This window comes from Eubalaena glacialis, chromosome 15, assembly GCF_028564815.1.
Source record: "Eubalaena glacialis isolate mEubGla1 chromosome 15, mEubGla1.1.hap2.+ XY, whole genome shotgun sequence".
Taxonomy (NCBI): Eukaryota; Metazoa; Chordata; class Mammalia; order Artiodactyla; family Balaenidae; genus Eubalaena; species Eubalaena glacialis.
In genome coordinates, this window is record NC_083730.1 from 73,358,975 (window position 1) to 73,384,572 (window position 25,598).

The 25,598-nt window shown below is 54.8% G+C and overlaps 2 protein-coding genes across 5 annotated transcripts in view; one reads left to right on the forward strand and one right to left on the reverse strand.

Moving 5' to 3' along the window:
• Nucleotides 1–13,330, forward strand: part of LIMK2 (LIM domain kinase 2) — a 54,336-nt gene extending 41,006 nt beyond the window's left edge. For all 4 annotated transcript variants that reach the window (XM_061169702.1, XM_061169701.1, XM_061169704.1 and 1 more), the window contains 11 exons: nucleotides 577–682; nucleotides 988–1,184; nucleotides 2,191–2,377; nucleotides 3,197–3,283; nucleotides 3,925–4,056; nucleotides 4,301–4,357; nucleotides 6,514–6,579; nucleotides 7,513–7,687; nucleotides 8,428–8,483; nucleotides 9,549–9,706; nucleotides 11,538–13,330. In XM_061169702.1, coding sequence (XP_061025685.1) covers nucleotides 577–682; nucleotides 988–1,184; nucleotides 2,191–2,377; nucleotides 3,197–3,283; nucleotides 3,925–4,056; nucleotides 4,301–4,357; nucleotides 6,514–6,579; nucleotides 7,513–7,687; nucleotides 8,428–8,483; nucleotides 9,549–9,706; nucleotides 11,538–11,682 — 1,366 coding nt within the window. In that variant the 3' untranslated portion in view covers nucleotides 11,683–13,330. The remainder of the gene's footprint in view (nucleotides 1–576; nucleotides 683–987; nucleotides 1,185–2,190; nucleotides 2,378–3,196; nucleotides 3,284–3,924; nucleotides 4,057–4,300; nucleotides 4,358–6,513; nucleotides 6,580–7,512; nucleotides 7,688–8,427; nucleotides 8,484–9,548; nucleotides 9,707–11,537) is intronic.
• A 1,180-nt stretch (nucleotides 13,331–14,510) lies between these two features.
• On the reverse strand, nucleotides 14,511–25,212 carry PIK3IP1 (phosphoinositide-3-kinase interacting protein 1). The gene is made up of 6 exons (XM_061169705.1): nucleotides 24,978–25,212; nucleotides 23,921–24,037; nucleotides 23,699–23,818; nucleotides 22,613–22,813; nucleotides 22,434–22,512; nucleotides 14,511–16,154 (listed from the first exon to the last, which is right to left on the reverse strand). Exons 1-6 carry the CDS (start codon nucleotides 25,048–25,050, stop codon nucleotides 15,950–15,952), a joined length of 795 nt encoding a protein of 264 aa, XP_061025688.1. The 5' UTR covers nucleotides 25,051–25,212; the 3' UTR covers nucleotides 14,511–15,949.
• Between the last annotated feature and the right edge of the window lie 386 nt (nucleotides 25,213–25,598).

The following is a 25,598-nucleotide window of genomic DNA, read 5'->3' on the forward strand; positions in this document are numbered from 1 at the left end:
AGTCTGCTCTAAGCCTGGAACTGTGTTCAGGGCTGAGGTGGGAGTCTGTGGCTGTGTCTGGTGTAGATTGGGTGGTTGGGAGTAGCCAGAGGGTGTCTGTTAAGTCATGGAGGGCCTGGATTATGAAGACTCAGCGGGTCTATTGAGGGATTTAAGCAACTAGGTGACACAACCAGGTGAGCATTGTAGAAGGATGGCTGCCGTGGAAGTGGGACGGGAGAGGAGCAGACCTAGAGGTGCAGAGACCAGTTAGGAGGCTGATGCAAGATCCAGGCAAGGGATGTTGGTCACTATGGTGATGGAGGATTCTTCAGGATGGTGAGGGTTGGGGGGCAGTGAGGGAACCCCAGATGGGAAGGGTGCCGTCCAAGTTTCTGGCTTAGGCCTCTGGGTGAGTGGGGGTGCCCTTTACGGAGATGGGGCACCCTGTGAGAAGTGTGGCCTTTCCCTGTGAGTGGCCTGGGCCTTGGGGGCCAGTAGGGGCCTGGGGCCTGGTGAGCCCTCCCTGCACAAGAGAAATTGGTCAGACACTTTTTAAAGATGCCTTCGCCCCGCCTCAACTCTTGTCTGGCCCAGGGTCAACCGGATGCACATCAGTCCGAACAACCGCAATGCCATCCACCCTGGGGACCGCATCCTGGAGATCAATGGGACCCCCGTCCGCACACTCCGAGTGGAAGAGGTACAGTGTGTCCTGTGGGGGTGGGACACGGAACAGACCCTCCGGGAGATCAGGCCATGGCCTTTACCTTTTCCCACCCCCAGTCTATCTCTTTGTCTTGCCAGTGAGCCTGTGACCACTAGTGACCTCCTGTGTCAGCCTGGCACGTTACCAGGGCAGCAGGGATGGCCTGCCAGACTGTCAGAGGGCACTGAGTGGCTAGTGGCAGCTGGAGGCCACACTGGGCTTGGGTCATCTGGGCTGACGGTGGGTGGCCTGCAATGGGACAGCCTGTGGAGCCAGCCTTACACTGCTCTTGGCCACAGGTAGAAGATGCAATTAGCCAGACGAGCCAGACGCTTCAGCTCTTGATTGAACATGACCCCGTCTCCCAGCGCCTGGACCAGCTGCGGCTGGATGCACGGCTCTCTCCCCACATGCAGAATGCCAGACACTCGGGCACCCTCAGCCCCCTGGACACGAAGGAGAATCTGGAAGGGACGCTGAGGAGACGCTCTCTGAGGTGCCACTTCCCGCCCCAGCTCTGCGCTGTCTCATGCCCAGCCCTCGGACGAGGTGGAGCAGGCTCTCAGAGGCCAGCAGAGTTAGGAAGGGAACCAGCTGGCCAGGGACAGGCTATGAGAATTGTGCTGACCCAGTTCCTCCCCCGCAGGGATCACAGTTCATAGCCGGGACCCAGCTGTCTGCCAGGTTTCCCTAGAAACCAGAGGGTCAGGCTCTGTCCACTGAACTGAGCTGGACAGGAGGCAGCAGTGCTGGACCCCGAAGGATAGCATGGCCTGTGGGGGAAGCATGGGGCTCAGAGGCTGGAGAAGGGGCACAGATAGGGTTAATAAGTGTAAGTAAAGACGTTGAAAACTAGAAAGCAAGAGGTGAATTAAAGTTGTTTTAGGTTTTCAAGAAGGGACAGGGAATTCCCTGGCGGTCCAGTGGTTAGGACTCCAAGCTTTCACTGCTGAGGGCCCGGGTTCAATCCCTGGTTGGTGAACTAAGATCCCACAAGCTGCGAGGCGTGGCCAAAAAAAAAAAAAAGTCATAAACATAGTGACCTTATTGCTCTAAAAATCATACACACTTATTATTTTAAAATTCGGGAAATGCAGACAGGTACTACAAAGATGTGCAAAATATCCAAAATCCCATTTGCTTGTTTGGGGTGGTACTAGGCTGTCGCTCTAAGCCAGTCAGGGCTTAAATCAGGCAGGCACGGAAGGCAGTAGATTTCCATCAACAGTGCTGTCAGCTAGTAGAGTCTAGTCCATCGTTCCAGGTGAGAGATACTCAGGGTTCCCACTTTGAATGTGATTTTACCATGCTTAAATGGGCTGTAGATGTCTGCAGCCCCCAGATGACACATCTGTCTGATGTTAGAGTCCCCTCCCCCATCACAGCACCCTAACTACAGACATTGGAACGGACGGGGCGGACCTGAGGTTCCTGCCTCTAGGCTTTCCTGGCGGGTCTCTGAGGACTGCCCTGTCCCTACCCTCATCCTTCCTCATCCTCAGGCGCAGTAACAGCATCTCCAAGTCCCCTGGCCCCAGCTCCCCAAAGGAGCCCCTCCTGCTCAGCCGTGACATCAGCCGCTCAGAATCCCTCCGCTGTTCCAGCAGTTACTCGCAGCAGATCTTCCGGCCGTGTGACCTGATCCACGGGGAGGTCCTAGGAAAGGGCTTCTTTGGGCAGGCCATCAAGGTGAGCACTGGTGGCAGCTGTGCCACCTCTCTGCCCCCCAGCCCTCTCACCTTCTTTTGGGGATTTCTCATCATATGGCCTCCCCGATGCCCTGCAGGATACCAGACCTCACTCCTGGCTGGAGGTGATGGTGTGAGGGCCGCACCCCTGCCCTCCCAGGCCACCGAAGGGCAGCATTGCTGCTGAAGTGAGCTTGGTGGACCTGGAGCCTCGGGTGGGGACGAGCTCTCCCGTGGCCCTCCCGCCTCCAGTCAGTGGGTGTTTTTAGGTGCCCAGAGGCCTCGGTGCTGGGAGTGGCTCCTGCCTCCCTGCTGAACAGTCTCAGGGACTAACCTCTCTTTCTCTCCTCCTCCTCTGCTGAGAGCTGGGAGGGGGGGTCAGGTAAGCCATGTGTCTCAGCCTTTGGGGCAGTGGGGCTGGAGAGCTCACTCCCGACCCACCCAGCTCCCTGGTGCATGTCTGTGGCACTGACCCTCCTGCCCCCAGACTCCTTTTCCCCCAGCGGACACGCTCCTATGTCAGGTGACCAGAGCCCTGCTTGGCTTGGCAGCAGCCCCTCTCCACCGCCTCCTCCCACATGTCCCTTTTCTGGATTCTTGCTTCTCCTCTGTGCATGCCCAGCTCTCTAGGGAGGAGGGTGTGCTCCCCTCTTAGTCCCCTGGGGCCCGTGCTGTGTGTTCTACACCTGAGCTCTGTCAGTTTGATCCGGTTACTTCAGTGTGTCCTCCAGGGGATGGGATGGCCAGTTACATCGATTTTCACACAGTTCCCCAGAACCACTTCTGGTCTCTGCACCAGTAACAGTCACCCTCCTTTTAGGTGACACACAAAGCCACAGGCAAAGTGATGGTCATGAAGGAGTTGATTCGGTGTGACGAGGAGACGCAGAAGACTTTTCTGACTGAGGTAAGAAGGGGAGTGTGGGGGTTAGGAGTTTGATGTCACTGTTGGAAGAGGGAAGTTGTTACTAAATAATGATTTCAGTCCCGGCTTTTGGCACCAAAAAAAAAAAAAAGATTTCAAGAGGAAACTTAGTTTGGAGTCACTTTCTTAAGGCAGAAAAAATCATTTAGAGGAACGTCCCTGCCCCCTCTAAATTACAGCATAATTATTTGTGCAACAAACACTAAAGACAGCATGAGCTGGGTACAGCGAGATGTGGTTCAGAGGAGCTTGTGGAGTGTGGGGTGATGGATGTGAACACAGACCAGTTCAGTGCAGCTCGATGCTGTGACCCCACCTGAACGCCGTGCCGGGGGAGCCTGGCACCTTGAATGTTGACACGGTTCTCCCACCTCTCTCCATTGCTCCACTGAGTGCTGCCCTCCAGGCCTTGGGTCCTCCTACTCCAGTTCCCCCGATGCAGCTCCTAGAAAGGCAGGGTCCCAGGGGTGAGGCCTGGGAGGCCATCCCCATCCACCTGGGGACTTCTTCCACAGCACATGAGATAGGAGGTGGGAGATACAGGTCACATTTGTCAAGCTGACTCCCTGGAGGGAAGGGGTGAGAAAGAAACCACCCGCCCTCCTTGGCCTCCCCTCCTGCAGGTGAAGGTGATGCGCAGCCTGGACCACCCCAACGTGCTCAAGTTCATCGGCGTGCTGTACAAGGACAAGAAGCTGAACCTGCTGACGGAGTACATCGAGGGGGGCACGCTGAAAGACTTTCTGCGCAGCGTGGTGAGCGCGCCACCCCCAAAGTTCCTGAGAGCCTTGGTGGGTTGTCTGTGGGACACCTGTGTCACCACTACTCTGGAACCATGATGGCCAGAGAGGCCCACTGCTTTGCCTACAAAGGGCCGTGCTGGGCGGGACTGGGCACAGGCAGGGAGGGTTTGCTGGCAGATCATGTTGACCCATGGGGCCCGGACCACAAGTGGGACAGGGCCCAGAAGCCTCTGATGGGCATTCCTCCATCCTGTAGGACCCGTTCCCCTGGCAGCAGAAGGTCAGCTTTGCCAAAGGCATCGCCTCTGGAATGGTGAGTCCTGCCAACAGCTCTGCCAGCGGAGCAGGGGTATTGGGAGTGGGAGGTCAGGAGAGGTGCAGGGATGGTGGGCAGGCACTGAAAGGCAGAGACCCTGTCCTGGGCAGCCTGCATGGGCTGGGTCCTTCAGCACCTGTTTATCAAGCTTCTCTCTGTGCCAGTGAAAATTGCCCACAGCTGGCTGTTCTCAGCTTACAACTCTACTCTCAAAGAATTCCCAATCTTCAAGAGCAAACAGGGTATGGGCAAGGCGAACTGGAGAAGCAAACTAGCACGAGGCGGCCTGGCCCTGCTGTCACAGGGGCGTCCAGGTGCTGAGGGCCCTTGGAGCAAGCAGAGAACCTCACTGCCCAGGAAAACAGAGAAGCGGGAATTGTGTTCTAGTTGAGCCCTGAAGGATGGGTCAGAATTGCATGAAAGTTCCTCTTGGCAGAGAGGCCCCAAGGTTGGGGTGATGAGAGCAGCAAAGAGCTGGGAGGAGAGAGGAGGAAATAGTCTGTTTCACTGGGAAAGAATGGTGCCAGTCACAGCGATGGGGACAGTGACAACTGCCGAGTGCTTTCTCCAAGCCGGGCACTCAGCTGAGGGACTAGCACCCCTCATGACAGCCCTGGTTCCAGACGAGAAGCTGAGCTACACAGGGACGGAGCTAGGAACCTGGGCCAGTTGGTCTGACCCACAAGCCCGAGATTTTAATGCCTGCTGTTCTATGTGGGGTCCATGAAGACAGTATTAGACAGGGAGGACATTAAAATCCCTGCGTTTAAGCTAAGGAGTCCGGACTTTATTTAGGAAGCCAAAAGGATACACATACAAGATTTTTAAGCAAGAACATTTCGTGACCAGAGCTGTGCTGTTTTGAAGGTGACTCTGGTGTGGTAGGTTGGCGGGGAGTTGGGAGAACTCAGGGCAGGGAGACCTGGGTCGGGAGTCATGAAACCTTTCAGGTTTCTGAATTACAGTGGGGCTGTGGGACCAGGAGACTGGGAGGCAGCGTGGAGTCAGAATGGAGACTGGTTGGTAGTGAGGGAGCAGGGGTAGGGGGAGGTGGGCCCAGGGCGCCTTGAGGTGCCTAGAAGAACAGTGGTGTCGTTTACCAGACTGCCGGGGGCGGGGGGGGGGCGGGTAGTGATGGTCGGGAAACGGGTTTGGGAAGAGCTAGGATAGGCTAGGCATCTGCTGAGGCTGATGTGCTGGTGGTTCGTGGGGGTCAGCAGTGAAGAGAAGGTGGCTTTGAGAGGCGCTGACATTGAGGAGGCCAGAAGGAAAAGGCAGGCGTCTCGAGGGCAGGTGTCTCGGGAGAGGCATGGGCAGCCTCGGAGGAGGGGTGGCAGGCAGGTCAGGAAGAGCTCTCTGGGTGTGCAAGCAGCTCCAGGAGCCCAGGGGACAGAAGCAGTGCTGTGGGGGCTGCGGGGGGCTGGGGGGTGGCTCCTTCCACTCTTGATGAGGAAGGGAAGGAAAAGGAAGAGGCTCCAGGGTGACAAGAGCCAGAGGCGGAGGCCTGGAGGGGGGAAATAGCAAGTAGAGACCAGTTTGGAAACGTTTGGATAGGAAGAGGGAGAGGTCAAAGTGAGAGCACCGAATCCTCACCACTAGACCACGGGGAGCGTCTCAGTGTAGACAGAGAGTGGGGAGGGTGCTGAGTCTCAGGGGAGGGGGATGTCGGGAGCACAGAGCCAGCTGGACCAGGAGGAGGCCACTTACCCTTTCACAGCAGGAAGGATCCAGAGTGGCTGAAGCCAGAGACTGGGGTGAGGGTGGGGGTGTGAGGGGGCACCTTCCTCATCCAGGAGCACACAGCAATGCACCCAGGTGGGGCATCTAAGTAAAGTGGGTAGAGGGGATGGAGGCTTGCAAGGGCCAGGGCCCAGTGGAGTCGGAGACTTGAGGAGAGAGCATCCACTGGGTTGGGTCAGTGAACAGAGGATGGGCAGGAGATGGCATCAGGGAGAGGGGAAGCCCCGGCGGCCTTTGGCTTTCTGTTGGCGTTGGGACAAGGGAGTGACAGCAGGAGGGCTCTGGAGTCCGGGTTGGTACTGAAGCTGGGTGGGGATGACCTGGGAGAAGAGCAGGTTCTGTGGCCCCCAGTTTCAGAGTCACCATCTGGTTGATTAACTGCCCATTGGCCTCAGCTCATACTTCTGTTCCAGGCTTATTTGCATTCCATGTGTATCATCCACCGGGATCTGAACTCGCACAACTGCCTCATCAAGCTGGTATGTCCCACGACTCTAGGCCTCCCCAGGGCGGTCCTCCTGGCCTCCTTGTCACCAGGGAGACTGTCCCCTATTGCTTTAGACCAGAGATGTCACCTAGGGCTCCTGTCTTGCCCCTCCTGCTGCCTCCAATGCCCTCCTCTGTCTTCCAGGGGCTTCCTAACACATGCAGACGAATCCCACCTCCTCCCAGTAGCAGCCTTTGAAATCCTTTGGTTAGAAGGGACTTGAGAAGTTCCTTAACTGTACATAGAGCCCTGTCGCTTTTCCTGGTTTTGCCCTGTGATGGTGAAAGCAACTCACTGAGGACCCCGTTTTACAGCCTTGGCACCTGAAGCCTCAGCCCGAGGCCACAGAGCTAGTAAATTCACAGTGACTGGTTTGGGGCCAGCCTCCGTCCCCCTCGCTGGTCAGCTTTGGCTGTTACAATGTTACTACTGTTGACTTCCAGTGTGGCTTCCTGGGTGTCCACTTACTGGCCCTGGCTGTGCCCTCTGCACTTAAACCAAACAGTCTTAATCCCTTTTCCACATGACTGCCTTGTAGCTGTTTGAAGAGCTTATCTCCCCTACGTCCCCCCACTGAATGCCTCCACCTTGTCTTTTTCTGTCTTATCCTGGTTCTAGCCACGGCCTTAAATCTTTCTGGGAACAAGGCAGGATGAGAAAAACACAAAACAAAAGAAATCTTCTGTCCTGCCTCTGAGTTCCACTCTCCGGGTCCCAGAGCCTTACCCCTCCAGGCTCCAGCGCCTCTGCTGAGAACACCCCCAGGCCTGGGGAGCCTGCTCTGTGCAGAGAGCAGACAGTGAAAAAACAAACGCCGAGCCCCGTTCGCTAAGACACCCCTTTGCTACACTCCTTTTCTCCCCTTCCCAGTGGCTGCTTTTGGGAATGTCCCCACCAAGTGCTAACCTGGCCCTTGTCCTCCCAGGACAAGACCGTGGTGGTGGCAGACTTTGGGCTGTCACGGCTCATAGTCGAGGAGAGGAAGAAGCCCCCAGTGGAGAAGGCCACCACCAAGAAGCGTACCTTGCGCAAGAGTGACCGCAAGAAACGCTACACGGTGGTGGGAAACCCCTACTGGATGGCCCCTGAGATGCTGAATGGTGAGTCCTGACGCCCCGGAGGGGAGGTGGGGCCGCATCTCTCAGCAGAGCCCTGGGGGCTTCAGGGGAGGCCTGTGAAGTGTAAGGCCAGGTACCCAGAGCTGAGGGCTAGATGGTTTTTATCCCCTGCCAGGCTGGACCTCATAAACTCCTCCCTCCCTGAGCTCAGGCCTGGAAGCTGGCCAGTGCCCCATCCTGGGCCCACGCTGAGGTCTGACTGTGGCTTTCGTGCCCCAAGGGTAGCTGAGAGCTTAGGCTGTTTATTGCCTTTTGTTCTCTCTCCGTGCTGAGAACTGAAGTGTGGCGCCCCCTTGTGGATAATGCTCAAACCAGCCAGAGATGCTCACTGGGATTCTTGAACCGCACGGGGCTGTGAGGCCTCAGAAATGGTCCGATACAACACTTTCTGGAGTCTGCAGCCCAGAGAAGTTCAGGAATCTGCCCAGGAGCACACAGCAGGCAGTGTCAGGGTCCATATGAACCCTGGTCTAATTCTCTTTCACTATCCCATGCAGTTTCATTCTGGGCAGTGTTGTTTCACAAGATCTCTCCAAGGCAGCCCACCCAGGACTGAGGAAAGGGGATTTTCAGATGGTGTCTATCCAGGGCAGCCTTTTTGGGGCATCCCCACAGAACCTATTCTAACCCTGTTTCTTGGCTGTGGCCTGACCTGGCTCTAGACTCAGTGCAGAGCAGAGAAGGGACTAAACCTAATAGCCTGCTCTCCTGTGTTCCCCAAGGAAAGAGCTACGACGAGACCGTGGATGTCTTCTCTTTTGGGATCGTCCTCTGTGAGGTGAGCTCCGGCATGGAGGCCGGGCCTGAGGCAGCAGGCCCAGCAGCTCGGCCCCCTAGTCAGAACTGGGGCTCCTCCTCCTCCTAAGATGAGTAGCTTGCCATAAAATCAACACCAGTGGAGGGTTGTGTAGTTTATCACAGATCTGTTGACACCTTCGAGTCTCATTGGTGCCATGAGAAGGATTGGGCCGGGCTTATTCAGGTGAGGAAGCTGAGGCTCAGAAAGGGGCAGTGGCTTGCTCTTGGTCACACGGCCAGTAAGGGGGTGGGCGGGACACGAAACTTCACCAGGAAGGGCAGGAGGTTGTCCTTCTAGCTCTTGGGCCAGATGTAGCCTTTCCCTCTGTGCCACCTTCCCCAGGCACTCGTGCTGCCCCCACCTTCAGCCCAACAAGGAGAAGCAGCCACTCCAGGAAGCGCTGGCCCGTGTGGCACAGCGCTGGGCTCTGTGGGGTGCAGAGTGAGTCACGGAAAGAGTCCTGCCCTCAGGAGCTTAGCTCATTCTGTCTTGAAGCACTGAGTCGAGTACATACATTCAAAGGCTTCTGTGCTTCCCACGGAGTGAGATGTGGTAGAGGAGACAAGAGGGACGGTTGGAATAATGAAGGAAGGTTTTTAAAAATATTGTTCTCTAACAGAGATCACTTGAGCACCTACTGTGTACAAAGCACTGGTCTGGCGCCAAAGGGTTTCAGACTTGAATCAGACCAAGCGCCAACCTTCTCAGGGCCTAAACTCTGGCAGGGGACACAGACAGAAGGGGACAGAGCAGGGCAGGGTCGGGTGTGTGGAAGCTGCCCCTCCAGAGGCCAGTTGGGAATATTGTGCTTCTGCTGCAGTGAGGCCTCTTCCAAACCCTCCTCAGTAACCACACTCTCAGTCGAGAGACAAGTCTGGATTAGCAAGATTTGTAGAAACGGGGGATGGGGAGCCCTCCAAGCTCGGTTTTTACCTCCCTCTTCTGACCATCCTTCCTGTCCTGTCCACATACCAGCATGCCCCTCCCCTGCCATGCGGCTGCACGTCAGCAGCCCATTCCTGACCACTGTCTTCCCACCTGCAGATCATTGGGCAGGTGTATGCAGATCCTGATTGCCTGCCCCGAACACTGGACTTCGGCCTCAACGTGAAGCTCTTCTGGGAGAAGTTTGTCCCCACGGACTGCCCCCCAGCCTTCTTCCCCCTGGCCGCCATCTGCTGTAGACTGGAGCCCGAGAGCAGGTTGGTATCCGCTCCTGTCCCCCAACCTGCATGGTCCTGGGATGCTCGCCCTTGCCTTCAGCCATCCCCAAGCCCTTCCCAGGAACTGGGGTGGCAAAAGCCTTGAGTTCAAGGATGGCTGTCAACCACCGAAGCCACCTGAGAACCCTGACATGCCAGTCGAGGGGACGGGAGACGAGGGTATCGTAGCAAGTAACCTGGATATAACCCAGAGACAGCTGTTAAAAGAAACTTTAACAGCAGGAAATTCACCCAAACCTACACCATGCTAACAGAATAAGTGTCTCCATGTTTCCATATTCCCATGTCCATGTCCAAATACATATTTTTTGTACATTTATAATGTCAAATAGAGAAGTTTTACATTTTGCTCTGCATTTTGTCACTACCCAGTATTCCAGATTATCATTTTTGTTGGCTGTGAAATTCACTAGGAGACTGTATGAACACATAACATACATAACGTAGATGTTCAGGTTTTTCCAGTTTCTCCTTACAATAGGTATTACTACTGTGAGCATCTTTATGCGTTTAGCCATTTTCTTCCTTTAAAGAAATCTTTTAAAATTACCTTTATTCTTCTCAGGTTATAGCCTTCATTATTACCAAAGTTATTCTGAGTCTTTTTAAGTTCGTGCATTAGAAAACTAGAACCTTTGTGCTTCTGCTATTAAAAATTATGTTTCTTTTAAAAAACAAATTCAGACATTACCAAAATATATAGGACAGGAAGTATACGTTTTCTATAATCTCCTGAGCTGTGTGCCCCTCAGCACTCCCCACTCCCCAGCTCCATCCCCCCCCAAGATAACCAGTTGTCACATAACCTTTATTTTTAAATGATTTCCGAAGGTCCACTTTAGACTTGGGATTTGCTGGTGGGAGGCTCTGAATCTTGTTCCTTCGTGGACCAAAGGACCAAAATCCTTCAGTCTCACCAGAACAAGAGCATGAGGAGAAAATGTTAAGCCACACAATATTCGTTTGCTAATATCCCTTCTCAGTCATTCTAAATGTCTGTCTTTAATTCAGACAATATTACTGAGTGCCTACCACGTGCCAGACGCTGTGCTCATAAGCTCTGGGATGCTGCAGTGAACAAAACCAAGGGGCCTGCCCTCCGGGGACTCACATTCTAACAAGGGGAAGTGATAAACAGTAGATATGACAAACTGTGTTGAATATGAGGAAGTGACAGATGCTATGGAAAAAGGCGTCAAGCCGAGGAAAGAGGATTGTTTAGGGTGCAAGTTATAATTTTTAACACGGTGATCAGAGTAGGCCTTGCCAAGAAGGTGACAAGATATCTAAGCAGAATCAAGGAGGAGGCGGGAGAGTAAACCTGAGGTGTCGGGTTTCCAGGGCAGCTGAGCTGTCTCCAGGGCACTAGGAGCCAGGCATTTGCTTTCTCCTTGGGAAGGGCTGCCAGAGTCTATGAAATGCCCCTCCCGGGGCAGATCCACTGATGTGGAAACAGCCTGAGGACTGGAAAGGATCTTTAAAAGGGTACCTAGTCCAGTCCCGCCTGTGATGGTTGCATTTTCTCCAAGACCTGGGATGGGCTTTTTTTTCTCCTGGACTTGCTTTTTTTGAGCTGCCCCCTCAAGCCAGACCAGCCTTCTCCCAGTGTTATTATCTCTCATCTTTACAGCAACCTACGCAGTTACATGACCCGTTTCCCACAGAGGTACACCAAGGTTAAGGGGCTTGCCCAAGGTCAGACACCCAGGAAGCAGTGGAGCCGCAGGCCTGGGTGCCTTCTGTGCCACCCTTTCTCTCCCCCCGCCACCACCCCCGTATCTCACCTGTCTCCAACTCCTTTTCTTTCTAGACCAGCATTCTCCAAACTGGAGGACTCCTTTGAGGCCCTCTCCCTGTACCTTGGGGACCTGGGCATCCCGCTGCCTGCAGAGCTGGAGGAGCTGGACCACACTGTGAGCGTGCAATATGGCCTGACCCGGGACTCGCCCCCCTAGCCCCGGCCCAGCCCCCTGCGGGGGGGCGTTCCACAGCCAGCACTGCCCCCTCTGCGCCCCATCCCTGCTGTGGGCAGGGCCTTCCGCGCTTCCTGTGGATTGGCAGCTTGTTTAGAAGCAGAACTGGCCATCCCTACTACCTCCCCAGGAGGCGAGCGGGTGCAGCACCGGGGAAACCATCTCCACAGGTTCTGGGGCCTGGTTACTGTCTGTAAATCCAACACTCGCCTGAAAGCTGTGAAGAAGAAAACAAACTAACAAACAAAAAAAAAGCCTGGTTCCCGTGCCAGGAGGAATCTGTTACTCATGACCACTCGGGAACTCCCTGGCAGTGGATTCCGGGAGGCTCTTGCTTACACTAATCATTGCGACCTGGACCTGCTGGGCAGGATCCCAGGTGCACCTGCCTGTGGGCTCTGAAGCCTCTGGTCCAGCTGGTGCAGGAGGACTTCTCATGGGAGCGTGGCCAAGTGAGCGGCCATCCAAGGATGTGAAGTGACAGTGGTGCTACCCCCTTCCACTCCACATCCCGCCCTCCCCTGGGCAGGGTCAAGGGAGTAGGTTTTGAAGGGTCCCTTAGTCGGTTTGTAGTGGGTCCATCCAGGAGTCAGGGGAAGGGCTGGTTTCTGTTCACCTCCCGGGCCCAGGGGCCACATCAGCTCGAGGGGGAGCTTCCCCCCGTGTTCTCAAACTGAGCTGCTGGAGACTGGCTGGGAACTTCCTTTCTGCCTCCCACAAGCAGTCAGCCACAAGTGCAGGAAGAGGCTGGGGCTGGAAGGAAAGAGGCCCTGCCCGCTAGAAAGCTCTAGTATCCTGGCTGCTGTCACTCACACCCTGGTGGGCACCTCAGGAGCCTGGGATTTTGCTAGGTGGGTTCTGGAGGGCAGTGTGGCTGGTCGCAGGCCCAGTGTATGGGGCGGGGTGCTGGGAATCTCAGCAGTCTCCCGGCCCTGTCCTCGTGGCAGCCGATGCTCACCCCTCACTGTGCCTGATCCAGGCAGCAGCTTGGGTGGCAAGAGGTGGTGGCAGAGTCCCAGAGCGGAGGTGCTGGGGGGGACATCTCCCCGAGCCGGGCTCTCTGGCTTCTACCTCCCATGTTGGCTGGCCCAGCTCATGAGCTCCTGGCCCCAGCCTCCTGAGCCACAGCTCACAGCTGTGGGTGCTGAAAAGCCCAGGGGACACCCTCTACCCTGGCTTCCAAGCTGGGGTGGGGGTCTTGAACACAAGTAGATTTGCCTCCCCGTTAAGTGTGACCTTGCACCATATTTAACAGATTAGGAGTGGGTTTGGGATCTTACTGCGATGGTGGTTATATTGGGGGTGGGGGGAGGAGGCGGGTGGGAGTGATGCAGGAGAACGGTTGCTGTTCAGACTATCTTGTTCTATCTGTGGGGTGTTATGTGAAATGCTGTACATAGACCTGATGAGTTGTGGGACTAGATGTCACCTCTGGCCAGAGTTTCCTTGCTGTCTAGACCATACTTAAGTGTGGAGTGTGCAGGTTCGCTGTAGGGTCGAGCCCTGGGCTCCCGGCAGCGGGAAGGCCAGCATGTGTGGCTGGTGGTGCCTCAGTGGTCCCCGCAAGTGTGGGGCGGTGGGCCCAAGCGGGGCCATCGAGCAGACCAAATAAATTAAGCAGTTAACATAACCGACCGTGCTGAGAGTGAGAAAGTGACTTGCGGCCTGGTTCAGGGAGATGCACGTGGAGGGTGTGCTGGCCACTTTGACCCCATGGCAGGGACTTCTCGTGCCCCCCACCTCTGATTCCCCTCCTTACACAGACACCAGCCTGCTCCAGAGAATGTGCACGACCCACCTGAGGCAGCCCTGGCCTTGCGGCAGGTCTGACTCCCACCTCCTGGCTGAGTCATCCCTTCAGGGCCATACGCTGCCACCCTCTGACATCCGTGCGCTCCCATAGCCAGGCTATCCTGGAGTCCTCTCTGCAGGGCTGGGTGCCACCTTCATTAAGGGAAGAAATGCATGCAAGTCACCCCCACCCCTGGTGTTTCCCTGCAAGTGCTCAAGGGGAGACCCGTTTCTTGCTTCTGCACACGGGGTCTGTCGTGGAGGGTGACGGCTGGGCAAGATGTTGCGATCTGGCTTGTAGGATCCTGGGCACACTAGGCATCCACATACCCAAAGGTGATTTCTCCAAAAGCTGGAGTCCAACTGAAGGGCAGGATCTGGTTCCTGGAAAAACTGATGCTCTAGGATGCCCCTTGCTTCTAGAAGTATAGAGCAGTGTCTGGGTATGGGCAGAGGTCACCCTAAGTGTTCCTAGAGGCTGAGAACCTACTGCTAAATCCCTGCTAAAAAGCCCAACGAACTCCCGTTGGTACCTTCTTCTGGAGCCCTAGGAGTCACCCCCACAGGGACCTTCCACAGCCCAGAGCTGCTCCTGGGAGCCCGGAGACTCTTCCCTCATCTGCACACCCATCCCTCCTTCGGCTGCTACAGCACCACCACCCACCACCCCGTCTCCATCCCCTGCCAGGGGCTGCCTGATGTTCGTTTTAACTATCTCCACCTCGGAAAGAATGCTGAGGGGGAGAGGATTTGCAGTGACCAGCCTCCTTTGGGATGCCACACACCCTCTTTCCTGCAGCTTCGACCTGAAAAGCTCCGGATGGTGACGCCCAAACACGGAGGCTGCAGTTCCCAACCATCCAGCTGCTGCTGCCTCCCAGGTGCAGGGCCCAAGTGAAGGACAGAGAGCCAGAGCTTGCCATGCAGGTGTTGACAAGGTAACCAAAAACTTCCCAACTTTTGGGAGGAGGGTCCTGATACCCCACAAAAACTTGGCAATATGGAGTCATCTTTTTTTTTTTTTAATTTATGTAAGTCAAATGCAGAGCAATTTCCTGCACTTTATAGGCAGGTGTCAGAATGAGGTATATAAAACATGTACAGAGAGAAATGCTTTTATAGAAAAGTAGAAACCAGTAATGTTCTCTTCTGCATCACTACCAACAAGGGACCCCCTGAGGCCTAGGTCCCCTCAGCAAATCACTTCCAGGAACAGCCTGCGGGAGAGACTGGGCCCCACTAACCCCTCTCCGTGTGAGGCAGTGGCAAGGCTTTGGGAAGGAAGCTCTGTGGACGGGAAGCAGTGCTAAGGCCTCCGAGTGTGATATCAGGGCCTCTGGGCTGGCCGTGCTGGTAGCTTCCTCTGTGACCCTGAATGTCAGTTTCCACTTCTGGCCCCTCTGTCCAAAAGGCTTCGGGAACCCTAAGGTCCCTTCCAATGGTTCTATGATTATTTTACAAGTTAGGGGTTGTGGCCCTCGCCCTACTGACCCCACAGGAAGGCGCTGGCCTGGAGGCTACAGAGCCACCTGCAGATTTGGGCCGAGGCAGGAGCCAAGTCCTGAAGCCCTCCATCGCCCTGCCTCCAAGTGGGTTTCCAGGCTAACCTCTCAGAAGCAGTTCACAAGGCCTCACCCACAGTGTCATTCCCGTAGGTTAGCTGGCTGCTGTCTCACCCCTGAAGAATGAAGAGAGGTCACTGTCCACCCTGAAGAGAAACCGTCTGGGGCACCCCAGGTCCACTCGGGTCCTGTGGCCTGAGGCAGCTGCAGATCTTTCTTTACCCTCTTCCTAAGTGGAATGTTCAGTGCGATTCTTCCCTTCCTTTCCTTTCAAAACAGGAAGAGTCCCTGGGCCCAGCCCACGGTTGTCAAGGCACATCACTGCCAGCAGCCCCCCCGCCTAGATCCCGTTCTCAACCCACAGTTCTGACTTTCGTACAGACTCATTTCCATTTCTCAGAGGTCAGCGGGGAATTGCATCCCAAATATTTAAAAAACTAAATATCTTTTTTAAACACCGCTTCTCAACCTACATGACCTGAACTGTGAATAACAGTGTGCACCACTCAAGCCCAAGGAGAACACATGGGGAGGCAGAGGCTGAGGCCATCTTGGACAATAAAGCACAGAGGAGCTGGGGGAGCTCCCTGTCCATCCCTGGTTCAGTTCCGGGGCACTGGAAGCCCCTGCTGGCAGCACTGCTGTGGGGACTGCCGCTGCCTCCATCCACGGGCAAAATCCTGCTCCACGGGATGGAGGAAGAGCATTGGTAGGACCCCACCCAGCCTCACCCTCAGCCCACAGTGCCACCTGCTTGTCTTAGGATTCACCAAAAACAAACCAAAAAAATAAGTGGGGGGTTTTAACCACAACAAAAAGTGTAGATCCTCCCAGCTGTAGGTGGGTAGGCGGTACTGCACCAGTGTCTGCATGGGCTCCTGCCCATCATGGGGGGCTCAGGCGCCTGGAGTGCCCGCCTGGCCCATGAGGGGGGCACTGCCCTCCTGAAGGTCAACTGGAGTCTGGCTGGCGTGGACCACAACGGTCTTCTCATCCACGATCTCACAGGTGGGGTTGGTGAAGGCAGACAAGGGCAGGGTGATTCGTTGCATCTCCCTCTCACACACCTTCCGCTCATGCTGCTCTTTCAGGTCCTTGCCCCTGGCAGGAGAAGAGGGAAGCATTCAGGCTGTGCCTCCTGCATGGCTCTGTTCCTAAGGTGGCATCTTGAGGCCCAGCAGGGGCAGGGGCTGGCCATGGTCACAGCCAGTCAGTGGCTCATGGCCTAGATTTCTGTTCTGCCAGACTGCCTTAACTCAGCAAGGAGCCCCTAAACCTCATCTGCATGAACCTCACACAGCTGCAGTGGGGCTCAATGAAGATACCGTGTAGGAAAGAGACTCTTAAAGCAAGGCGGAGTTTTGCTTTTTCAGCCCAAGGTGCCACAAGACCCAGAGAATTTTCAGCCCTCACCTATAAAATTGTCCAGAAAACTGACCTGACCATCCTGTTCTGAGACATCTTATCCAAAATTGCCAGAAGCTGTGAGCCCTGGCTAGAAACAGGGACCATGCAGGGGCCAAAAAAGACTCTGAGGGCTGCTCAGGTCAATGGGAGACAATGACCATGGGACCCTGAGTTTTCACACGCCTTCCAATTCTCATGGTGCTCAGTGACCCAATCAGACCGTGGTATTGCCCCATTTCACTCACATGAAGTGCTCGCTCCATGCTAAGAGCTTTATGTGCGTTATCTCACTTCATTCTGAACCCTAACAATTGGGTCTTATCATTCATTTTATAGATGAGGAAATAAGTCCAGAGAAACTGAACTCTCCGAATGACATGGTGGGCTCAAACCCAAGTCTGTCAGACTCAGGCTGATGCTCAAGAGAAGTTCTGACCCGATCAGGGTCACCCCCAAAGAAACAGTGGGGCAGGGACTCACACACCCGGTCTTCCAGCTGCACATGTTCTGCCCACCCCATGGGACCAGGCCACCCCCACTGCAAGCCAAGGGGCTTCGTGTGTGCCTAGCACACTGCACACGAGAACCAGCCCCCAGCACGCAGGTCAGCATCGTCTGACACAGCAACTAGACACGTGGACTCAGCTGTCAGAGGAAGTCTTCCCGGAAGGAGCCCACCCCAAAGAGGCCTTGAAACAAGTAGCCGATGGATGACTTGGTGCAGCAACACAGGCCTGCTTCAGACTCCCTGGGGAGACGGCCGAGATCAGATGGATTACACAGCCATCACCATGTGAGGTGCGATGACAGAAGTGTCCAGAGACTGGAGAGTAACACTGAGAAAACAGCAGGGGCTGGACAGGGAAGAGCTGGCACAGGTACCTCACAACTGTCTTTAAATAAACCAGTTGTCTGTACTTGGATCAGCCCAGCCTTGGCTGTGTGACACTTGGCCTCGGGGAGCCTTGGTTTCCTCATCTATGAAATGGGGATAATATCTGCCTCCAAATAAGATAATGGATGGGAAAGCATTTCAAAAACAGTGGAACTGCTGTAAAACTCATAGGAGGCTGTTATGATTTGCCCTGAATACGACTTGACTCACCAAGCAATGTTATCTTAATCTGGGTTCCCAAGGGAACTCTCCTACTGACCAGCCAAGGTGAGTATTATTTGTGTGACCTCAGCCACTCCCCTTCTCTTGGGGCCTTCATTTCATCATCTGTAAAACAGGGAGTTGGACTTGATAACCTCCACGGACCCTAACATTCTGTGAGATCCCACGCATCATGTGCCCTGACTCCCTATTTCTCACTGTAAGGTCACAGAGGCAAACCTATAAGCTCACCTCCCTGACTCACCCTGGGTGGCCGAGTTTCTGAATGTGTAAGCCTGCAGCTCCTACCCATCCTCATCAGGCTCTGTACTGGACACCACCAACCCCCGCAGCAGACGACCTCCCAGAGCACCCAGAGGGGCCATGGAGGGCCATGAGGACAGGGCAGTCTGGACCAAGTGCATCCCCACTCACAGCCTGAGATTCACTTTGCCCCTGGGCACTGTTCATTGGTTACAGCTGCCGCCACATCGAAAAAAACACCTAACCTCTGTAATAAAACAAAATGCTAGATTCTTCAAGTCTGCCCATGTAGGGAGAAACTTGGAAGGTCTGGGTTTAATTTTATTAAGGGAGCCCCCAAGCCAGCAGAAGACCAAAAGGCCATTTACAAAAGAAGCAGAGTATGTGCCAAGAGTCTTGGGCCAGGCCTGAATTTCAAAATCTAAGGGGCTGGAGGAAGAGGGAAAGCAGGAACTCATGCTTCCTGAGGACCCACTAAGGTGCCAGGAAATGGCCTTCCCATCATCCAGCATGAGAAGAGCTACCTATGCACCTACTGGATGCCACACACTTTATACATGTACCATCTTTGTTCAGTTTCCACCCAACTTTGCAAGACTGCAAATATCACCCACATTTTATAGAAGAAAGTGAGGCTTTGGAGTCTGACTCCAAAGCCCTGCTTTCCTCAGCTACCTACTTTATCAAGCATCCAGCTGTGGTCAGCCGAGCTGTTGATAATGGTCAGGCTGCATCATACACAAGTCTTTAGGGCAGGGGTCCCCAACCCCCAGGCCGTGGACTGGTATCGGTCTGTGGCCTGTTAGGAACCGGCTGCACAGCAGGAGGTGAGCGGCAGGCAAATGAGCCGAAGCTTCATCTCCCGCTCCCCATCGCTCGCATTACCGCCTGAACCATCGCCCCCCCTCCACCCCCATCCGTGGAAAAACTGTCCTCCACGAAACCGGTCCCTGGTGCCAAAAAGGTTGGGTACTGCTGCTTTAGGGGGAAAAATCAATTTGGATTAATGGGGCAGAGCCGGGCTGGAAGAGCAGCCAAGGGTAATGAAGGAAGCAGGTGCTGGGACTCATCTGGATGACAGTCTCTTCCACTTAGAAGCCTCAAAACACACCCAACCCCACGTGCCTCCTGTTAATGGTGCCTGTGAGTCCTGGAGGTGCGGTGGCTGCCCCTAGCCCCTTCTGAGGTCTGAGAGAGGCCAGAAGGCCTGCTGCACTGACCACCAGGCGGCTCAGCCCCTTCTCACCACCTTTTGGGGGTAGGGGGGGCAGCCAGGCTGTTGTCTGGCAGCCAAGAAAGAACAAAAGACTTATTCACTGACTTAGCTCCTCTCTTAAGTAGGCAGAGTGGTGATGACTTACAGTTTTTCCCTTGCCTTTGTATCAGAAAATAAACACTCCCTCCAGAGCCAGAGCACAGACGCCGCAGGGGCAGTGGCAGGGGCAGGGAGCTGCAGACTGGCCACCTGAACCTCATGGCCCAGACAACCAGGACAAAGACCCACCAGGCTGAGCCCTCACCGCCCCCACCTGCCACCCTGCCTCCCCTGAGAAGAAGCCTGGTACCTGCCCGCCCCTCCCGGCCAGGGGAAAGCTCTCTCCCTGGCCTTTGTGGGGAGGGGGATAGGGGGGCTCATGGCTTGCAGTAATTCTATCCTGACTGCTCCGGGGCCAGGACCGGGAGCTGGGCTGGCCAGAGAGAGCAGGTGTGGACGGAGCTGCTGCCTGTGTCTGACATCCTCTTCGGGGGGGTGATTGGAGGCACCCGAGACCTCCTTCAGGTAACACGGGTTCCTTCAAATTATTATGTAACTCTGAGCCACTGCTCCCTTCCCAGTCAGAAGTGGTGCTGTGCCACGCTGCTGCTCAGGACAAGTTCCTCAAGGCAGCTAAGGTTAGGAACACCAACTGTCTGCCCAAACTACACTAATTTCATCCTCACAACAACCTAGGCGGCATCTATTAGGATCTCTGTTTCAGAGATGGGAAGGCAGATGCAGAGAGGTTTAATCATTTATTCAAGCAAATGGTGGATTTGGGATTTGAACCCAGTACTGCCTGCAGCCACCACCAGGTAATATTGTCTTTTTCTAGGCAACATTAGAGCTGGGAGTATCATCACTAACCTCCTGCCCCTATTTTACACATGAGGAAATCAGAGAAGGTAAATGACTTGTCTACTGTCACACCCAGAACTGGGTGTTCCAGAACTAGATCCTGGTTCTTTTAACTTTTAAACCCAGCTATTTTATTTTGAAAGTTCCAATTTTTCCTACTGTCCTATGCAATCCAATGCAAATTGGCATGAAGTTCCTGGGCCTCGCTGGACTTTTGGGAGATACTGGCAATCCTTATTAAGAAAGCATGCAATAAATGCTGGCAGCTAGTGGTTATTTAACCTGATTGGTGTTCTACTGTTTACACGTAATACTTAATGGTAATCTGGGGTGGGTATGTGTGTGTGTGTGTGTGTGTGTGGAGTGGGGATACAGCCCCACTGAACAGACAAGAAACAAACGGAGGTGCAGGGAAGTAGCAGGACCTGCGCTCAACAGTGCTTTCCAGAACACTCTGTTTTCTGACTCTGGGGAGAGATGGGGGCTGAGAGCTTGCCTCCAGCCCACATGTGGTTTCCTGTTGTACAGTCTGTGCTCAGAGCACTTTTGCCAAGGGAAGGGGTGGTCCGATGGTTAGTGACGGGGAGTCTGGTGACTTGGTGCCTCGCCCTGAGTTTACAGGAAAATAAATACAAGGCCTCGGGGCAATCCTGTGACAGCCTGAAGGAACAAATCTAGAAGAAAAAGGCTTGGCTTCCTCATTGGACCTGAGAACTGAGCTTGCAATTAAGGACGTTTAGCAGTCAGTTCACGCACCTGGAGGCCTGGACACTGTCACAGGATTGGAGGAGAGCCAACTGCTATCCAGTGGCTGAGGAAGGAGGAAATATTTCAACAGCTAGACTCAGCCAACACAGTTTGGGTCTGACTATGAACTGTAACCAGGGCCTCCCCATCATTTCCTCTGACTCTGTGAAATGACAAGCAGGTGCCCCTGGACCTGCCACGTCAACCATCCCACTGAGGGCAGCAACCTTGCACTGGGTGTCAGGAGACACGCTCAGGTCAATACTTCCCCTCTCTGAACCTGTGCTTCCTGAATCACAGACGATCAGAGAAGCATTGGGGCCCGGAGAGTGCTAGTGCAATACCCACATTTTACAGAAAAGAAAAATAGCTATGGTTTACTGACCACTTACTATGGGCCAGGCAGTCGCATGCCTCAGCTACAGCAGTGCCCTGGAGTAGCAAACAGAAGCAACTTGCCCAAAGTCACACAGATCGCTAGTTAGTGGCAGGGCTAAGACTTAACTCCACCAAATGCTAGGTGTGTGACCTCAAGCAAGGTACATATCCTCTCTTGCCTCAGTTTCCTAATCTGTAAACTGGGGATAATAACAGCATTTACCTCATAAGGGGTGATTGCGAGGACTGAGTTAAAGTGTGCGTATCATTTGAAGCAGTGCCTGGCCTCTGGTAAATGTTCGCTACTGCTGCTATTGTTGTTATTATTCTTACCCAACTCTTCCCCTTTTCCATCTGTAAAATGAGGAGGCTGACTACATTGCCCTAAGGACACCTCAGTTTATTTAATGCTGGGTGACCCACTGGGACTGTGGGCTCAGACGTGGTCCTCACCACTGGAAAATGCAGGCCACCACATCACTTCCCTTATAGGAAGCCTTCCCAGACCATAGAAAAGAAACATCACACATACTCTGGACTAGAAGTCAAATCCCCTGATTTTGCCCAAGATTTTGCAAATAATTTTCCTAGAGTTAGCCAGTGCTGTAAAAACGGGCATAACTCTGGCTTATCATCATGCATCCGTCACTGGCTTTGACAGCCTTTTCCACATGGCATCTCAGGGGACCTCTCAAAATAAGCATTCCTCCTCCTGCCGTCCCAGCCACAGGTCATGTCCCTGAGTTTCCCAGGTAGCCTCTCTGGCTTTCTCATATGTGGTGTAGAGTAGCTAACAGACTCCCTATCATCTTACTCACTTCCTTCCTCCTGTCCTAAAGGAGATCCCACTGCTTGTGGCTCAGGACATTCAAGCCCCAACTGCAAAAGCAGTGGCTGGGAACTTTTTCTAGTAGCAGAATTTTATAACTCACAGAAAGAATTCAATCTCAGGGTCCCTGCAGTGAGAGCCCAGCCTGATTTCTGCAGGGCCACTCACTTCCACACCAGGCACGCTGGATTAGACAGCAGGGAATGTGGTGTCAAAAGAGCTGGGTTTGAATCCAGCCACTCCCAGGCAGTATAACCTTGAGCAAGCTTACTTCACCTTTCTGATGAAGGCTTCCTCACTTGTAAAATGGGGAACAAGAACTCCTACCTCAGGAGGCTTTTGGGTGAGGAGTAAAGGCACCAAAGGAAAGGGTTTGTCCAAGGTCACCTGGTAAAGACTAGAACCAAGTCTCTACATCTTGAGCTGGTTTTCCTCTTCCAACACCTCACTTCCTTTACGGGTAAGAATGCCACAAAGGAGTCTGCTTTGACTTTGTGGACCTTCCTCTCCTCTCTCAGAGAGCCCAGAAGCGAAGCTACTGACCTCTTGTAGGTGTAACCGAGGACGATGCCAGCTCCAATGCCGATGATGATCACCATCATGGTAACGCCCAGCACGTAGCCTGCCAAGGACAGGACACAAGGTATACCATTATCTCCACCCCAGATAATCAGCAAATATTTCTCAATAAATCCCACAAGGACAGGGGTGGGCAGTCATACCCAGGGTTCCCAGGTCCTTTTTCTCTTTGGAGTTCACCCGCACCCGCTGGCTGATCCCAATCACTGGCTGCACGGCAGCGGCCTCGCTCTGGGCAGGCAGGGTGTTGGCAGGAGCAAACACCTGCACCTCATCTCCTCCTGGCACTTCAGACACCTCCTCGGTTTCTGTTGTAGAGGTTGGCGGGCCCTGGAAAGTGGTCTCTGGAGGTGAAGTGGGAAACAGCTCTCATCAGAAAGTGTCTTGAGTTTGGGGGGAGACGAGGGGGCCCACCTTAGAATGCACTGATTTCAAGACCTAGGGGCAAGATCAGGCCTAAGGGCTGCACCATAGCTGGGACGAGGCCAAGGTGAGGGGAAGGCTATGAGAAAGGGCCTCTCCTGCCTCCCACGTCTTCATATGCTCAAATCCTTGCCATCTTCCAAGGCCCGGCTCAGCTGCCACGTCCTCCAGGGGTCCCCCCTCTATGCCAGGAAACAATCCATGACTCCTCTGAGCAGCTCAGGTTTGTTGAACCCAAGCTTTATGCCAATCCCTATGTTATATGTTTACATAGCCCATTTAATCCTAGAGAATCGTCTTGCTGCGCCGGGAGCCACAAGTCTGCACTATGGAGTCTAAGAAACTTGGATTCAAACCTGGACCCTGCCACTGCCTTTGGTAAATCGCTGAAGTTCTCTTTGAGGCTCAGATCCCCCAAACTGGTTCTTGGGGATGGCGGGGGTGCTGTGAGCAGAGTGCCTAGCACACAGCAGACGCTCCACAAGAGGTCCGTAAACCCCCATGGTCTCACTAAGGGCGTAGACCCGGGACGCGCGACTCTGCGGCTCCCCGGGCGGTGCATGGGGCGGGGAGCTCGGCCGAGGGGCGGGGCCTCGCCGCCCACGGTTGTTTACTAGGCGCTCGCGGAGGATGAGCTCATTCCAGGCGGAGGCGCCGGCCAATGGGCTTCGGGCCCCGCGGCCTGGAGACAGCCCTGGCCAATCGGACGGCGCGGGGCGGGGCGGGGCCGGCCGGCGTCGCGCGGCCGCACGTGCGCTGCCGGCTCTCTGGCCCCCACCCCTGGGCGCGGGGTCCAGGGCGGGTACCTGGGCAGCGCAGGTCCTTGCAAGGCCGCTTCTCGGGAGCGCCGGCCTCGCCGCTGACGTAGCACCAGGGCCCACGTGGGTCCTGGTCCGGGTTCCGGCAGTAGCTGTGGTTGCCGGCGCCTGGGAGGGGAAAGAAGGCGCCATGGGCCGGGGCCGGGACGCAGCCGCTGCCCGCCCGCCCGCCCGCCCGCCCGAGGCCCGCCTCCCGGGACAGGCACTCACCCGACTCGGGGGCAGATACCAGGCCGCTCTGCGCGTCCAGCCAGTTGAGGCAGAGGAGGCCCGGCGCGGGAGAGGGCTGGTCCGCCCGGTACAGGTGGTCGTTGTCCCAGAGGCAGCCTGTGAGGAAGAGGAGTCCCCCGGACAGGACATTGAGTGGCGGGCAGGGGAGCCCGGGCCCATCCCAGCTGGGAGACGCTGCCCTCACGTGGAAAACCCCGCCTGCCTCGCAGGGCTGTTGTGAGGCCGGAAAGAGAAGGGAGAGAGAGCGCGTGAAGAGCCCCCAGCCGGTGCCCGGCCCCCAACGCTCAGTATTAGCTTTTTTTCTTTTCTTTTCTTTCTCTTTCGTAAGCCGGAAAGCACTGCACAAGTGCAAGGGGTTGTTGCTCTGGAACTTGTGGCCAGTTTGCAGGAGGGTGCGGGGGAGCCCTGGGTTCAGGTCTCTCTGTGGAGACGGTGGGAGTTTTCGGTCGGTGGGCATCCGGACCCGAAATCCATCCCTGTGTTGTCATTCCATGTTACATAAACTCTGGTGTTCCCTTCTCCGTGGATGTGGCCACACTTCCACAGGCAACACTCCCTCCCAAGAGAATTCTACAAAAGCCTTGATTCAGTCACGGAAAAGAGAACCTCAGACAGAGGGAACCTGCCTCATCGCTGCCTGGATGTGACTCCAAACTCCCACTCCCCTCAGCTGGAGAGCCGCAGGAAGGGGCTGGGGGAGGAGGGCCTGCGCTCTGGTGACACCGTGCAAAGCCCCTGAAAAGAACAGTACTTAGGAGTAGGGGAGATGAACCCCCAAGTTCCATCCACTCATGAGCCACAGGCAAGGAAAAGGAAAGAGAAAGTGGCTACTTGCCTTTGTTCTTAATGGCAAAGATGGAGCTGCAAGCTCCTGGCAGGGAAAGGAGAAAGGGAAAAAAAAAAAAAGCTTTCATGGGACAACAGGAACCTGCTAAAAGCTTCGTTTCCTGTCATCTTCCTTCCTGCTTGGGAAATAGGGAGCACTACCCTTTCTGCTTCATTAAGTTGCTGCAGAAAGGAAAGATAGTAATCTCACCTCCAGATCCATAGGTTTTTGCCAGGAGCATGTTGCTGACCACGAGGATTGTTTGCAGCCAGGTCAACAGCATCCTCACCTCCTTCGTCCTGCAGGTGACTGACCAACCAGGGTCCAACCGGGGTCCCCTTGGCAGCGGCTCTGCCTCCCGTTCCCAGCCTTGCAGTCAGACCTGCCCTTGTTATGCTCTTCTGGTAAACAGCCTCTCTTTAGAACTGGGAGCTTCCCAGCCAGCTTGCTGCAGCGAGGTGGTTTTTTTTTTTTTTTTTTTTTCCTCTCGGCTGAAAGGCGCCCCCTGGGTCCTAAGCCTCCTATGCCAGGCTCATCACTCTACCCTGGGTCACGAGAGGAACTCAGCCAAGCGAAGAGAGGCAGAAAAGTTCAGGTTGTGCTTAGCAGTGGTTCAGCTCGAGACCTGCACTGTCTGCATCCCCGGGGCCTTTCATCTCTTCTGTTTCCATTTGTGTGAGTACAGAAAGAATAATTTTGTCAAGAGGCATCACTGGGAGGGGGGGTGGGCAGGGAGTTTAGAATCACAGTGACTAAGGCAGAACCACTTAGGGAGAACATGCTAGCTACACAACCAGGAGGAACTTGAGACCGTGGATGGGGCACAAATCA

Bases quoted from the DNA above. Each gene is read 5' to 3' on its own strand.
- PIK3IP1 (XM_061169705.1), bottom strand. From the start codon at position 25,050: ATGCTGTTGACCTGGCTGCAAACAATCCTCGTGGTCAGCAACATGCTC. The intron at 23,819-23,920 runs GTGAGTGCCTGT...TTCCCCTCCCAG, and splicing joins GGTATCTGCCCCCGAGTCGG to GCGCCGGCAACCACAGCTAC. The intron at 22,814-23,698 runs GTACCCGCCCTG...CTTCACCTCCAG, and splicing joins CAAGGACCTGCGCTGCCCAG to AGACCACTTTCCAGGGCCCG.